Below are 17,064 nucleotides of genomic sequence, written 5' to 3'. Positions count from 1 at the left end.
TTGGCCTGGGTTTCCTCCAGGTGCTCCGGTTTCAGAAAGTCCCAAGACATGCGGAATAGGTGAATTGGGTAAACAAAATTGGCTATAGTGAATGAGTGTGTGTGTGAATGAGAGAGAGATTTAGGTGTTTCCCAGTACTGGGTTGCTGCTGGAATCCACTGCATAAAATATGCAAAAGTAATTGGCAGGTCATTCTGCTGTGGCAACCCCTGACAAATTAGGGACTAAGCTGAAGGATAGTGAGTGTTTCTTACATTAAAAAAGCAAATGTTGTCACTGTTGCTCCCAACATTGATGCCCCCAGTATGGTGCTATTGTGTCTTGGGTGTCCTAATTTGAATTCTGACTCGTGAACCTTTCCTGGTTTGAAAAAGGCAAAGACTGCCAAAAACTATTATTTTACAAACAATCCAATCATTTTACATTACTTACAATTAGAAATATGCCAACATTCAACAATTCAATGTATTGTGATAATAAACAAGCCCAATAGTGATAATGTGCTTTTTAAGAATATTTAGATGTATGTTAGTGTTCATAATAGATTACAAGTCCAAACATTAACAATTCCGTGTTAATGTTGCCTACTACATGCTGCAATATTAATTGATTAATAAATCTGGGACTATTTTTAGAGCTATTGTACATTCATTTTGTGCAATACGGCTCTATAAGTTAACATTAGCTTGTTCAACTAAACTCACAATGAAACTACAAAAGCTTTTGTCAATCTAAGGTGATGTTAATTACTTGGTTACAGTGGTGTAAATTAACAAACTACAAATACTCAAATTACTGTGAGTAGTTTTAAAAATGTGTACATTTACTTTCCCTTGAGTACATTTTTAGTGCAGCATCTGTACATTTACTCCACTGCTTTCCTTCAGCCTGCAGTCACTACTTTATTATTTCCTGTCTGTGGGGATTAGAATCTGTCATGTGATTCCTGTCCAATCAAATCGCACATCGAAAGTAAATACAGTAGCATCATTCTTAACTACTGTAGCTTAAGACATGCAACAAACTTTTTGGAAGCATTAAAAGTGTCCTAGAAGATACTTTACTTGCAATGACCCAAAGACTGTTTGACTGATCGTTACTGATGAAAGATGACCAAAATGGCCTTAAACAATAACTAAATGCACTACAGAATGTTACGTTGACACACACATGCACAAATTGTAAACACATCAACCTTTTCCAGCATAATACTCACTACTCTTGATTTTTTTAAAAGGGATACTTTTTACTCATACTTTGAGTAATATTTACAACAGATCCTTTCAATTGAACTACATTTTTGGCAAGTAATGGTACTTTTAATTAAGTATGATTTTTCAGTACTCTTTCCATCACTGCTTACTTAATGCCTAATAACTTGTTAAAATCATAGTCATGATCTATAGCATAATCATTTTATTAATAACTAATGATTTCAGTTTTTTAAACTAATATTAACATAGTAATTGTTATAAATCAGGCCTTTTTTTACTCTTAATTTTTACCTATTAAGCAATAGTTACTAATTATACTGTATTGCAAAGTTTTACCTATTGTACTTTATAATACTTTTGCAATTTAAGCTGGTTAAAAATTTGATCTGAACATGAGCATACAATAAAGTGACACATTTAAGTCATTTTTGTTTTTTTATACGTCTTAAAGTAACCTTTTTGCAGCTTATGTCAATATCGTGATAATACTGTATGCTGTTATAAAAGCTTTTAATTGCAACAAGACATTTTTATACCACTATAAGCCTACTTACATTCAATGTGCAAATCCTCCATGATTTTTTCATACTAAAAGTGTTTACGCCGCATTAGTTTATGTGCATACATTTTTCTCCCTAAGCTGAACTGCTGAACATCTCCTCCTCCTAAAGCTGCTGATCAGCCATCATTTGTGCAGTGTGTGCGTTGTGTTCATGATGAGCGAGTGATTAACCCTCAGCCTTTGATGCTAGGCCTCAGCCGTGGCCCTCAGCCCTCGCAACGATGGAGGTAGACGCTATAATGACAACCAGTGGCACCATCTGATCGCTACCAGGAAGCAGGCCGTGGGAACAATCATTGTGGACAATCAATACAGCGGTAAATGCGCACACACATATGATATTCATAGACCCTCACCCTGTCCTGTTCGCTTATTTGGTGCCTGCGAAACCCCACTTGAACAGATTTCAAGCAAGGAATTATCAAGGTTAATCATTGCTATTCTTTGTGTGATTAGAATAATTAGGCCAAAGAAGCCTCTGCTTTTCTGAACTTACATTTCAATTAAGACTGGAGGTGCGAAGCTTCCTGTCTCAGGGGATTTTTTTTTCCTTCCAGAGGGAGGATTGCTTTATCTCAGTCACTCTATTGGAGTAATATGACTTTATCTGCTCGACTCAAACCAGAATATAACAGTCAATGTTGAGAAAAAAGTAATATATTACTAACTAAAGTCACTTTTTTATAAAGTTGCTACATGTGTTTTAAAGGAAAGTAATGTAAAAGTATTGTTAGATCATAGTCTTCAGATAAATAACATCCAGCCCTGGATGCCAGATCTAGTTAGGAAATGTCAGTTTCTCCAGGTATTCGGACAACAAGTGAGAAAAGTTTCCAATATCCAAACCTGTTAAACAGTATTCAACTGAATTGTGGAAGCAAGCCAGAGAAGAGCAGAAGTAGTGTTGATAATAAAACAGCAGGGTTTATTGAATAATCTTAGTTGCATGTGTTTTGGTGCGCTCTCATGCTTTAACAGCACAAACATAACAAATGTTATTATACATCAGGCCACAAGACCTTGAATATAGAGACATATCCTCATATCAGTGGAGAGGAACATTTCAGGAAACACCATCAAAATAAGACTAAACAACTGGAAAAGCACTAAAAGCAGAGCAAGTAATAAGAAATAAAACAAGAAAAATAACCAAATCAATAAACCTTTAACCCATTTGTGCATGAAATGTTTCATGCATGTAGCCTTGTTAATAGTGACGGATATGAACATGTTTTGCATTTATTTTCTCAAGTTTTGGATTTTTAAATTTTTTTTCAAGAAAATCTTATTTGAATATGCGGCAATTATAGTTGCCAGTGGGCAAATGAGTTGTAAGCACCGTTTCATGTAAAATTTAAATAGGAGGAGAACATTTGGCATGCTTTTAACAGATCAATTCGTATTCAAAAACACATTTATTATATTTAAAATTAGAAAACCATTTTATATGAACCCCCATTTTTTTATATGAAAAGATAAAAAATAGAAAAATTTGGGTTTCAGTGACCTGATACTGTGTTTTTATATAGAAAAAATATGGAAATTAGACAAAAACCTATGTTTTTGTGGACAGCAGGGTCTAAGGTTGTGACTGAATTTGTGACTGAATTTCTGCTTTTTAACAGCAGGAGTTTATTATTCTCTGTTCACTCAGCACTTTAACTCTGCTTCAGTGTTGTGTTACTCTTGGTAGGAGTCGGGCCAGTGGAAGAAGTTGATTTTACTCTAAGGATATTGCTGTATATCAAATTGTATATCAAAAAAAGGCTACTTTGAAGTAAAGAAATCAGTTAAATGGTTAGGTTATGTTTAGATGGGTTATTATGAAAGCAAAAATCATTAAACAAGATCAATAACCTTGATTTATTAACTTGTTAACACATTATTCCCTAATTCCACATTATTTATATTCGACAAGGTATTTGCCCACTGGCAACTATAGTTGCCGCTTGAACTTTTGACAAAGTTTACAAAAAAACTATAGATCTTTTAAAAAATTTGTTTTATTTGGATGAATCTGGCAACCTTTATAATTATGTTGCCATACTTTTGTGAACAAAAAACTAATTTTAGTAACATGAAAATTGTCTTTATTTGGGTGGGTTTGCATCCATTTTGCATTCTGGAATTAAGGGTAAGAAGTTGAAGGCAACATGTGACACGAAGTACATTGATTCTTTTTTTTTCTTGAAATCTTTTATTTGGTTGTTTGTTTGCATGTGATTGAGAAACATGGATCATATGCAGAAAATTACACATAAAAGGAAACTAGCTATTTCCTTCAGCAATAAACTTTGTTGTTGTTGGGCTGAAATGGGTTAATATAATAATAAACAAAAATGAATTATATAACCATTATATAACCAATTATATAACCAATTATATAACCAACTGAAATTATCAATGCGAAACAAACAATAAAAAAAACTAAAAACATAACATATAGAATAATATAATATAATAAAATAATATAATACATAGATAATAATGTAAAATTGATTTCATATAAAGCACACGCTGGTTATCACAGATTTAAAATTCTACAGTATGTTATGTTTTTTTATTTTTTTTTTTATTTTTTTTTTTTTAAGAGTACCCAACACTGAAACAGTAAAGTTAAAAATAGTGCTGTTCCCTGCTCTGATTATTGGGCTCGCCAGGAACAGTCCCAGAAGAACATTATTGTATTGATTTAGCATTGGCACGTGTTCAGGGGTATCAGGTCATATTTTATTCTCCAACAGGATCAGCATCAGCTACAAGTGGGAGCACCATCATCGGGCAGAACACTGGGGTCTTTATAGGAGGGATTCCAGAGAATTTCACTATTCTGAGACAAGACGTTGGTAATTGATCTCTGAATATTCTATGGAAGGGTACTTTAGTAGAAAACTGAATCAAAAAGTGTATATTAAACAATATATTATATACTCTATACAGGGCAAGCAAAGCTGGTGCAACAGGGGTTTGCTGGGTGCTTGAGGGATGTTTTGGTTCAGAAATCCAGTGGCACTAATGAAGCTTGGGAACCTCTGGACTGGGAATCTGCACTAGAAACACATGAGACGTATGAAAGCTGGGAGGGCTGTCCTGCTGTTTCTGAAAATGGGGCGTACTTCCTTGGACATGGTAATTTTCTTGGGGTCTGGTCTTTAGTAGTTAAAGGGAAAGTACATCGAAAACTTAAACGTCTGTCATTATTTACTTCTGTCATCACACAAAGCTGATTGAATTGTTTCAGTTCAACACACAAGAAGTTATTTAAAAAAAATATTTGAAACCTCTAACCATTGACTTATATTGTATTTGTTTTTCCTACTATGCAAGTCATTGGTTACAGATTTCTAACATTTTTCAAAGTAACTTTTTTGTGTTTAACAGAAAAAAGAAACTCATAAAGGTTTAGAAACTCTCTAGGCTGAGTAAATAATGGGTAAATTTCCTTTTTTGGGTGAACGATCCTCTTTAATGTTGAGGTTTGTTTAACTCGTTTTCTTTCTTGATTTTATTCAGGGTTTTTGAAGGTCAAGCCGGAAATACTGACTGGTGGATATTATTTTGAAATATCATTTGAGTTCAAAACCGATCAGCTAAATGCGCTTCTGTTGTTTGCCTATGATATAGATGGAAAAGACTTCATTTTGGTAAGTTTGCTCAAATCTGAAGCAAATGTAATCATACACAAATTCATACATTTTATTAAATGCAAAACAAATGAAAGTTTTGGTATTACACTTAAACTCCGGTCAAACAATTAATTCTGTTTATGAGTAAAACTACAACTTTTTGTCAGCAAAACAAATTATGAATTGTTTTCTATTTTCATTTTAAAATGTTTTACTGCTCTTGTTGTGCTTTTGTTGTTTTTATAAATGATGTAATGTAACTAATGTAGTAAGGTCTTCATGTATTTCAGAGTACTACATAAAAACATTTTTATACTATATAAAACATATTTGTCAAAAATTTGCACCTCTAATCAAAAATATTTGTTAGAAAAGAACAACATTTTTTGGTATTAACTAAGTCATAGTGTTCATTTCCTCTAAAAAAAAATACAGTGAAGTGTGTGTATAGTCTGGTATTTTCAGCGTTGTGGGTTGATGATAGCCCTGTCTGGATCAATTGAAGTACCTACTCGATGTTGCAGTTAATACTAGCACCAATTCTAGCATTAATTGTTATTAATTTAAATAATATATTTGTAAAAATTATTGTTTTTGCTGAAATACACGTGTGTGTTTCTGTCATCCAGGCGGAGCTGCAGGGTGGAGTTCTCTTCTGGGTGTTGCGCTGGGGTGAGCAGACGGTGGAGTTGAGTGTATGGGTGGGTCTCTCCTACTGTGACGGGGGCTGGAACACTTTGAGTGTCCTGAAGAGGGGACATTTAGCGAGCGCTGGTCTCAATGACATGTACGAACAGGAGAGGAAGGCCACAGGCGGCCCTCTCACCATCAGCTCTCCACTTTATATTGGGGGCGTCCCACCTGGAGTAACACACCCTGCTCTGAACAAACACAGCCTTCTGCATGGTGAGAAACTGGTTTATCTGATATCAGATATACAATTAAAGTTTAAATCATTAGCCCCCCTTTGCATTTTTTTTTTCTTTTTTAAATATTTCCGAAATTATGCTTAACAGAGCAAGGAAATTTTCACAGTGTGTCTGATAATGTTTTTTTCTTCTGAAAAAAGTCTTATTTGTTTTATTTTGGCTAGAATAAAAACAGTTTTTAATTTTTTAGAAACCTTTTTTAAGTTCAAAATTATTAGCCCCTTTAAGCTATATATTTTTTCGATATTCTACAAAACAAACTATGGTTATACAATAACCATAAAACAAAACGAAATAAAACAAAACTTGCCCAATTACCATAACCTGCCTAGTTAACAATTAACCTATTTAAGCCTTTAAATGTCACTTTTACCTGTATAGAATTGTCTTGAAAAATCTGTAGCAAAATAATCTTTATTTTCATCATGACAAAGATAATATATATATATATATATATATATATATATATATATATATATATATATATATATATATATATATATATATATATATATATATATATATACATACAGCAGATCAATCAACAAAATTTTATTTCAGTTTAAATATTTCAATTCAACATAAATATGTTGTTACATTTGAAACAGTAATTGTATTTATCTAATTGTATTTATCTAAAATCAATTGATAAATATTTAAATTAATAGTGTTTTGTTTTAATTATAATATATAGAACATTTGAAATAGACATTGGATTTCTCTTTCATTTATTTATTTATTGGATAATACATTTCAAATATATTTTCAACAATAATGAATTTACTAACCCGGTTTAATCTACCAATCAAATGGCTATATATATATATATATATATATATATATATATATATATATATATATATATATATATATATATATATATATATATATATATATATATATATATATATATATATATATATATATATGTGTATGTATGTATATATATATATGTATGTATATATATATAGTATATGTAGTATGTATTTCAAAACTGATAAAAGTGTCCTCAATCCAGAGTTAACTGACACTTTTTGTTGTTTACGATTAATTGACCCAGTTCAGAAAACATCTTTGTCTCTCCTTCGCTCTTTGTCTCTCTTCGCTGTTCTCCTCTGTGCCGCTCGCAGGTTTTGGCGGCTGCATCAGGGATGTTAGATTGGCGCGCGGGCCTGTCGTGAGCTTGGCGGCCGTGTCCAGCAGTGCTGTCAGAGTCAATCTGGATGGATGCCTGTCAGCTGACACCAGCGTTAACTGCAGGGGAAACGACTCCATTCTGGTGTACACGGGCAGAGACAGGAGCGCAGAGGACCTGACACTGCAGCCCTTCACGGGTAAAAGCAGCATCCGAGCCCTTTTTCGCAAGCACATCCCCAGCAGCGCAGTAGCCAAGCCTCATTGACCCGCAGCTATTTTGGCCTCGTGTTGCCTGCCACGTCTCTGTGTCAGGCGATTGTTTGGCCTGATTTGTCCTTTCTGCTCAGGGTTTGTTGTTGTAAAGACCGAACAGAAGAACAACATAATATTGTCCAGCACAGACACGACACCAGGGGCACGGAGAGGTCATATCTAAAACAGCTACCGCTTTCCCCTTCATCAGCAGTACTGCGAAACTGTTGAGAACTGCACCTTAGCTAATGCACACAGACAAATATAGCAGAGGTAGAGCTCAGATGGAGAGAGAAACATTTGTGTTCGCACAACAGATTTACAAAAGCATTTATTGAAATAACTCCCAATTGTTAATATGAGACAATGCATTTAATAGATTTCTTTTCTTATTGTGGACAGAGTATTTGTACAGAGTGATGGCATCTGGAGAAGGAGGTTGGATAGGTGGGCCGTGGCAGCGTGGGCGGAGCAGAGAGACAGGTAAAGTACCGTAGAAGCTAAGTGGAGGCTTTGCATATGTGCTTACCTTAATGAGTAATACATACAGTTATAGTCAAAATGATTAGCCCTCCTGTGATTTATTTATTAAATTTTTTTTTTTTACAAATATTTACTAATAATGTTTAAGCGAGCAAGGAATTTTCTACACTCTACAGCATTTCCTCTCATTTTATTTTCTTCTGGAGAGAGTCTTATTTGTTTTGTTTCGGCTAGAATAAAAGCAGGTTTTAACTTAAAAAAAAAAAATATTTCAAGGTCAATAATATCAACCCACTTAAGCAATATTTTTTTTCGATTGGCTACAGAACAAACCATTGTTATACAATGATTTGCCTAATTACTCTAACTTTGCCTAATTAATTAACCTAGTTAAGCCTTTAAGTGTCACTTTCAGCTAATTACTAGTATCTTGAAAATGATGTAGTAAAATATTATTTACTGTCGTCACGGCAAAGATAAAAAATGTACTTTCTGTTAAACAGAAATTGGGGAAAATACTATACTCTACCTGACAAAAGTCTTGTTGTTGTTGATCCCAGTTGTAAAAGTAACAACTTGACTTCTAATTGATCATTTGGAAAAGTGGCAGAAGGTAGATTTGTCCTTCTCCTAAACTGCATCCCAATCATTACAAATACTGCAGAAGACCTATTGGAACCCGCATGAACCCAAGATTCTCATAGAAATCAGTCAAGTTTGATAAAGAAAAAATCATGGTTTGGGGTTACACTCAGCGCGTGCTAGAGATCTACAGAGTGGATGGCAACATTAACCGCCTGAGGTATCAAGACATTTGCGCTGCCCATTGCATTACAAACCACAAAAGAGGGCAAAATCTTCAACAGGATAGCGATCCTGCTCATACTTCAGCTTCCACATCAAAGTTCCTTAAAGCAAAGAAAGTCAAAGTACTCCAGGATTGGCCCGCCCAGCCACCAGACATGAACATTATTGAGCATGTCTGGGGTAAGATGAAGGAAGAGGCATTGAAGATGAATCCAAATAATCTTGATGAACTCTGGGAGTCCTGCAAGAACGCTTTCTTGGCCGTTCCAGATGACTTTATTAATAAGTTATTTGAGTCATTGCAGAGATGTATGGATGCAGTCCTCCAAGCTCATGGGAGTCATATACAATATTTATTCTTTCTCCACTGCACCGTGACTTTATATTCTCTTTTATTTTTGTAAAGTGACAAGACTAATTAAGTAATTGAAAATCAAGGCATGATCATATGTTATTTTGGTAAAATAAGCGTAATCTAGAGGCCTTTGCCTTTCATATTAGCCACTTCTTGTACCAAATGATCAACTAGAAGTCAATTTATTATTTGTTGTTCCTAAAACTTGGATAGGCGACAAGACTTTTGTCAGGTAGTGTACAGGGGCTAATAATTCAGGAGGGCTAATAATTCTGACTTTAACTGTACATTATATTTAAGTGAGTTTTGTTTGTTTGCTTTGTTCAGCATAGAAGCATCCAGTTGATCAAAAGTAACAATATAGACATATATAATGTCACAAAAGATTTCTAATTTCACATGAATACTGTTTCACACACACAAATTAATCAACACTGATAATAACAAAAGTATCTGGGGCGCCAAAAAAATTTTTTTATTGATGCGACACTAAAGACTGGAATAATGGCTGCTGAAATATCTGTATAGATTGCATTTTAAAATCATTTAAATTAGAAGTTTTATTTTAACCATACACACCCTGGCACTGACCAAGAAAATAAATATTGTTAACAAATTGCATGTTGCAAGTGTAGAGGGGCACGCATTTTCAATTTATTCAAATGTAAATTGAATGTAATGTGTGAAAATTGACACTAATCTGAGGGTGTTGTTCTTGAAGCAGATAAACTTCAAGTTTCAATTTTCATACACATGTTGCTGAACAATCCTGAGAGACTGTCTTATTCTGATCATTCACACATTCCATCTGATTTAGTGGCTCTTAATTCCGTAATTACATTATTTTGCTATTTAATTTGACCTCATTTTAATTTTAATTTTTACCACAAAATTAACCATGTATTTTTTTTTAATGTATTGATTTTCTCATTTAGAGACATTTAGGATGTATGCACAGTTTAAGGTGTTGAACAATGTGTGTAAAAATAATTCAATTATGTTTTTTTATTGGGTCAGTTTGACCTGCTATATATTATATTCATTAATTTATTTGCCTTAGTCCCTTATTTCTCAGGGGTCGCCACATCGGAATGAACCACCAACTTGTCCAGCATATGTTTTACACAGCGGATGCCCTTCCAGCTGCAACCCAGTACTGGGAAACATCTACACACACTCATTCACACACATACATTACGACCTATTTAGTTTATTCAATTCACATATATCGCATGTCTTTGGACTATGGGGGAAAACGGAGCACATAAAGGAAACCCATCGAACATGCAAACTCCACTCAGAAAATGCCAACTGACCCAGCCGGGACTCAAACCAGCTACCTTCTTGCTGTGAGGTGACAGTGCTAACCACTGAGCCACGTGTCCCCCTATATATAATATAATATAATATAATATAATATAATATAATATAATATAATATAATATAATATAATATAATATAATATAATATAATATAATATAATATAATGCCCAGAACTGAAATATAACTTCATGCTTATTTTACAGATTACATATTTTTAGTTTTTGAAAAAAAAACAGACAATTTATATTCAGGCTACTATTTGTACTTAACAGTCATTTATTTTGAGCACACACTTCCTTACTCTCTCACCTGAGACCAAAAGACCTGCAACGTAGCCAGCACTGCAGGCTCCATACTGATATTTGTTTGTGTCATAGTTTTCAGGCCGACCCATTTTATACTTATCTGCACAATATATGTAGCAGTCAAGAAGATGAGATGTGCTTGCAGATAGCTTATCGTGAAGCTCTCGGTGAAAGCGTGCATCGCACACACTGCCTTATTACAGATGAAGGCGCTGAGAGAGAGAGAGAGAGAGAGAAGGAGGGGCAGAGAGTGAGAGAGAGAGAGTAGTGTCCATATTGAGATGTTGAAGTATTCAAAACTATGGTTAAAGGGATAGTTCACTCAACTTTTCTCTCCTTTTGAACACAAAGATGATATTTTGACAAAGCTGGAAACTGGTAACTATTGAGTTCCACAGTATTTGTATTTCTTACTATGGATGTCAATGGTTACAAGTTTCTTCAAACATAGAGAAAATAGTAATTGAATTAATTTTTTTATAGGATCTATCCCTTTAATAGTTAATTATAGATGTATGTATATATAATGTATATAATGCATATAGACTTACATATATATATATATATATATATATATATATATATATATATATAGCTACTGTATGTTGGGCTATAGTATATTTTGCTTTTTATTTACCAAGCAATTTTAATCCATTTTATTTTATTTATTTATTTATTTATTTTTATTTTTTTTTGCTTTGCATTGTTTTGTTTTAATGTAATTTAATTTTGTCTAATTTAATTTATTTTTTTTATTTTCCATAAAACAGCTATTTGACCCTTTACCTGCTTTTTCTCCCTATCAGCAATCAACTTTTTTTAACTTGATGCGCCATATACAAAATACAGTTTAGAGTTCAGAACACTAATTAGACAACATTTAAAACAACACAATCTTAAATCTGTGCTAAGAATAAATATTTTCTATGTAGTTAATTTTATTAAGAATCAACATCACAAACTATTTATTTTCTTTAAAGTATGTCCTTTATAAATCATTCCCAATAACTCCAGAAGTGTGCATTAAAGTAAACATGGTAAATTTCATTTCCCATTTATTCTGTCACATTTCCTTTCCTCTTTTCTGTATAGAGTAGTTACACATTCACTTCGTGCCATTCAGCAGCAGTGTTATTTGCTTAAAACCACCTCGGTAATTTGTAAAACCATTCCAATTGGTTCAGATGATGAATCATAACTTCTTCCTCAAATTTGTATACTCCGCATTATAGGTCAAACCAGCGGTCCACTGATGGATATATCACATACGTCCAACGTCTGGCTTGTTTTGACTGTATAAACGAGCGTTAAAGAGATCCTGTAGTGCGTGACACATCATAAATGATGCTTGTTGCATTTCTGCATATGTTTGACTCTTTTATTTATGCCCCCTAAAATGTGAATCCTGGAGAGAAAGCAAGTCCGTCGTTTGATGGGTGTGAAATATAGCCCAGAATGAACGCGGGATGTACAGTCATATTAAATCAGTGCTGAAAAAGTTACAACTCTAATAAATTGTATTTATGCTAATGGTTAGATATGATTTACTGTGTCTATTAAAAGTGAGAAATGTGTGTGCTGCTTTTCTTTGGCCTGACACACACTTTCTCTCCTTCCCAATTGGATTCTCACCCTCTCTCGTTCCTCTCCTCCCCCTTACTTTGCCTCTTTCTCTCTCCTGTTTTTTTTCTTTCCTCTCTCTCTCGCTCTCCTATTATTTCCTATACAGTTCCACAAAGTGTGCTGCCTCCCTCCAGAGTTGGCAGTGTAAATGGTTCGAGCGTGGAGGTGAGCTGGGAGGAGCCGGCTGAGGTCAGAGGTGTAATTGAGAAGTACGTACTGAAAGCGTACAGCCGGGACCGTCCCTCCTCGTCCCCCATCAGCGCCACCTTCCCCCACTCTCAGCACCTGACAGGTAAGGGCCGCGCAGTCCGCCTGGAGCTCGCCACTGACACCTTTTAACCCTTGTGTGCTGGTTGGGCTCTCAGACCCCTGGACTGTTTTAATAGCTTGAAAAAAATGTACTTAACATTAAAGGTTGATTGTTTAGGATGGCATGAATTTGAAGGGGAAACAAGTTTTTATTTTATTTTATATATGTTGTGTATATTTTGAATTTACTGTAATTTTAGTCTGATCTGAAATGTCCAAAATAAAGACTCTCTTACACTGTCGATACAAAAATAAAAAGTGCTGGTAGATCATTGTTAATTTTTGGTACTGACATTCTTTCAAACACTTAAGAACTTCAATAAAAGTCACTTTATTAAACTGCAGTTAAGTTTTGAACCTTGAAAGTTTGCATTATGCATTTCCAAATTGATAACAAACAAAAAAAATAGTAAATCACATGTTATGGAACATTTTTGTTTAAATATACAACTTCTAATCCAAGGTTTTTGTTTTTACAGCGGTCTTTAAAAGATAATGCTTACAGATTAACTAAATGTATTATTTTTGCAGACTTCATTAAGTGATATTTTATGGTTATATTCAAATATGAAAGAATAAGTTTATATAAAGACCTGAAAAAAGTAAAGCACAAGTTATTGGACATATCTGTTTAAATATACAACTTTTAATCCAAAGTTTTTGTTTTTACAGAGGTCTTTTAAAGATAATACTTCTGAATGAACTAGATTTAATATTTTTGCTGACGAAATTGAGTCTATTCTACATTTTTATTCAAATATAATACAGTAAGCTTATATTAGTAAACTTACTGTAAATACTGAACTGTAGAGTGTTTTATTTGACTTATTGCAACTTAAATATACATTTTTAAATGAAATATTTTTATTGTGTATTTAAAATCTGCTGCTGAATGTACTGAAAAGCAATTTGGTTAAAATAAAATATAGCTTTTATTTGTAACTACACATTTGTAATAAAAAAAAACATTATTTTTCAAAGTAATATCAAGCAACAATACAATTCAAATTTGTATTAAGGATCTTACATTAGCTAGTCAGCTGAAAAAAAAATAATATAAAATACATACAAAAACTTTAAAAATATATTAAATAAGGTTTTTAAGAACAAGCATTTGAAACATAAATATGTTTCATAACATTATTATATAACATTATTATAAAGGACTGTTTTTAAAAGCGTACTTAAGTGTGTTAAAAACCATAATGAAAGTGTACTTTTAATGTTAATAATATTAGTTATTGCAAGATGAAAATTAGGGTTGGGTTGATAGACATCACGATCCTGAGCCGGCATCGCGATCCTCCAGCCTGATCCTGTTGCAGCAGCAACCAAGTCGTGAAAAAAGACACACAGCCCCGTTTACACTGATAAGTCTTAGTTTTAAAATGGCATGTTAGAGCGAAATTGATCCTATCCACACTGGCGTTTCACCTAGCATTTCTGAAAAGCCCTCCTTCCACACTATACCACTGAAAATGCACACACTGTCATAAATGTACGTCTGAACACCAGCAGTCAGTGGTTGCTTGGAGCACAAGATCCCAGAAAACAGTGCACATCAGACGGTTCCTGATGGTTGTGCACCTTTTTTACCATTCAAGTTTGTCAACGCCATTATAATGACACAGATCACTCTGCCTTTTCATGCCAAAGTGCCAAGAAAAAAAGTGATTGACAGGTGGTAATTTGTGCGAAACTTTATTTATTTATGGTTTGGTTATGGGTTAAACAAAGACCATGCAGGTCAGGTTGTTGAAACGATAGGCTACAAATAATTAATTAATTGTGAATTGATTAATTATTCATAAATAATTAATTCCCCGCAGCCTATGACAACGATGTCATCGTCCATCACGATGTGTCACATTAGACATAAAACGATGCCAAATTGGTCGACATCGCCCAACCCTAATAAGAATATACTTTTAAGGTTTGGAGTAAATACATGTGCAGATTCAGCACACATCTTTTCACAAGGAGTAACAGAAATCCACTTGTTTGAATTTAAATAAATGCTTACTGTTCATTTTTCAGTAAAAGGCTTTTTGCGCTGAGCTATCATGTAACTTTAAAACTCAGAACTTTACAAGTTTTATGAAAACCTTTTTTATGGGGGGGAGCTTGGCAGTCTCTGATCTTTGTTTACTTTCAATAATGAAAGAGAGCAGCTCAGACATTTTTCTAAATATCTCTTTTTGTGTGCTTTCTAAGACATCGTCATACAAGTTCAGAATGACAAGAGTGTGAATAAATAAAACAGTTTTTGTTTTTCAGTAAACTTTCCCTTTAAAAGCACAATGCACTAATGCTCCCTACATTGTGTAGTCACGACAGTGTTCCCTATGTGACATTGCAAGTTTATAGTCTGAAAATCTGCTTGGTTACTTGTAATTACTTCAAAGAACAAATGAGGATCTTGAAACAACGATTACGTTCTTAGATGACCAATCACTGTGGCTACACTCAGTCTCTGGGCAAAGAGAAACAAGAAGATCTCTTTTTTTTGCCTTGTTCTTGGCACGCTTCAACCTGCGCAAGCCTAAGCCGCACTAATTTATGATAGCCGTGACACCAAAAGCGGAATTACACGGGCAGATAAAAACTCCGAAAGCAAATGAGTGGGTAACGAGAGGAGAGCGGGTCAGGCTCTTAATTGAATTAAAAGACGTCTGACAGAAAGAAAAAAAAAAAAAGAAGTTACTCTTACCTGGCCAATTACAGCTCGGCTGGGGTGTTTACCTTCCAACTCTTCCAAAATCTGTCTGCTACATGGATACAGTGGACGTCGGCCAAAGATTCACTCATACACTCCATTAAGTGGATCCTGCCTTTATTTTTAGATGACAAATTTCCAAAATAAATCCAGCTTTAAAGTCTAAAAATGAATTAAAAGCCACACTTGCTGAGGCTGTGTGTTCTCATTCGTAAATCTTAACAGCACCGTTATTTATCTGTAGTATTTACACTTTGAATGTGTTGGTAATGAATGGCATTTGTATTGAGATGGTTTTATAGGATTTGTAACTGATATTTAAAGTTGCCAAACTTATTGTGATTGTAACACAAAGCATTTTCATGTATCGTTGTTTATGTACTTGGTGATATATTATTTTAGTTTAATCCCCATAACATGTTGTCTATGTTAATAAATATATGCTTAGTTTTGAGTGACTTTTTTTAAGCGTAACATGTATTTAATTAAAGTTTATATACTTATATAAAGACTTCAACATATATTATATGAAAATCATCTATGAACTTACATTAATTCTTTAATTTCTCCCCTTATTTCACAAATTTTGGTATGGATTTTTCTAGCTAAATTTTAATATAGAGCTTGTTGACAAACCATTGCAGCATAAATAATTAATGTTTCCCATTTAAAAATGAAAGTTTACTCAAATAAAATGAATTTTTGTTTGAAAATTGAACAATATGTTGCATGTTAGTGTGTTATTGGAAATAAATCATAGAACAGTTTTTGAGAAATCAAATAATAAATCGTATTATAAATTTAAAGGAATACAGTATATGCACATATATAATTTTGTAAATAAAATAATAATAAAATATAGAATTATTATTGTTTTTATTACTTTTATTATTATTATTAGTAGTAGTAGTAGTAGTAGTTGAAGTATTAATATAATTTTAATTAATAATCATCGTTAATACATCTGTAAATAAATTTAAATAAAAACAAAATATTAAATAAATGGTCATACAAATAAATAGTAATACAACAATACAAGCTATAACATATACAAAATACAAATAAAGTAATTTATATATATATTTGTTTATTTATTTGTTTGTTTGTTTATCTCTTTTTATACATTAACTCACGAGTGACTTTAAGAAACTATATAAAAAAAATACAAGGTAAAATATTATTTGATTATATACAGCCAAAGTCCCTTTAAGGCAAGTAATTTCACTCAGTGACAATCTTTGAAACACCTCTTGGGCAGTATGCTCGGTTATTCTGTCTGAGTTGGGGAAACATCAAATTTTCCAAAACTGTTTGCCAAGCTTACAATTGCATATTTGGAACCACCAATAAAATTAAACAATTACCATCTCATAAGTTGCGTTTTTAAATATCCAATCAAACAGAATCTGCATATTTTCATGTT

At 33.3% G+C, this 17,064-nt stretch overlaps 1 protein-coding gene across 2 annotated transcripts in view; it reads left to right on the top strand.

Annotated features, from left to right (window-relative positions):
* The window catches only part of ush2a (Usher syndrome 2A (autosomal recessive, mild)), a 412,815-nt gene that overhangs the window by 141,287 nt on the left and 254,464 nt on the right, over positions 1-17,064 (top strand). For both annotated transcript variants that reach the window (XM_087290677.1, XM_087290676.1), the window contains exons 23-30: positions 1,967-2,093; positions 4,521-4,622; positions 4,717-4,905; positions 5,290-5,420; positions 6,032-6,308; positions 7,462-7,665; positions 8,123-8,203; positions 12,723-12,908. In XM_087290677.1, the coding sequence (XP_087146803.1) occupies positions 1,967-2,093; positions 4,521-4,622; positions 4,717-4,905; positions 5,290-5,420; positions 6,032-6,308; positions 7,462-7,665; positions 8,123-8,203; positions 12,723-12,908 (1,297 nt within the window). The remainder of the gene's footprint in view (positions 1-1,966; positions 2,094-4,520; positions 4,623-4,716; positions 4,906-5,289; positions 5,421-6,031; positions 6,309-7,461; positions 7,666-8,122; positions 8,204-12,722; positions 12,909-17,064) is intronic.

The sequence above is a fragment of the Danio rerio genome, chromosome 17 (assembly GCF_052040795.2).
Source record: "Danio rerio strain M-AB ecotype USA chromosome 17, GRCz13ab, whole genome shotgun sequence".
NCBI lineage: Eukaryota > Metazoa > Chordata > Actinopteri > Cypriniformes > Danionidae > Danio > Danio rerio.
The sequence above is the reverse complement of the archived record's forward strand: the minus strand, read 5'-3'. Positions and strand labels throughout refer to the sequence as shown.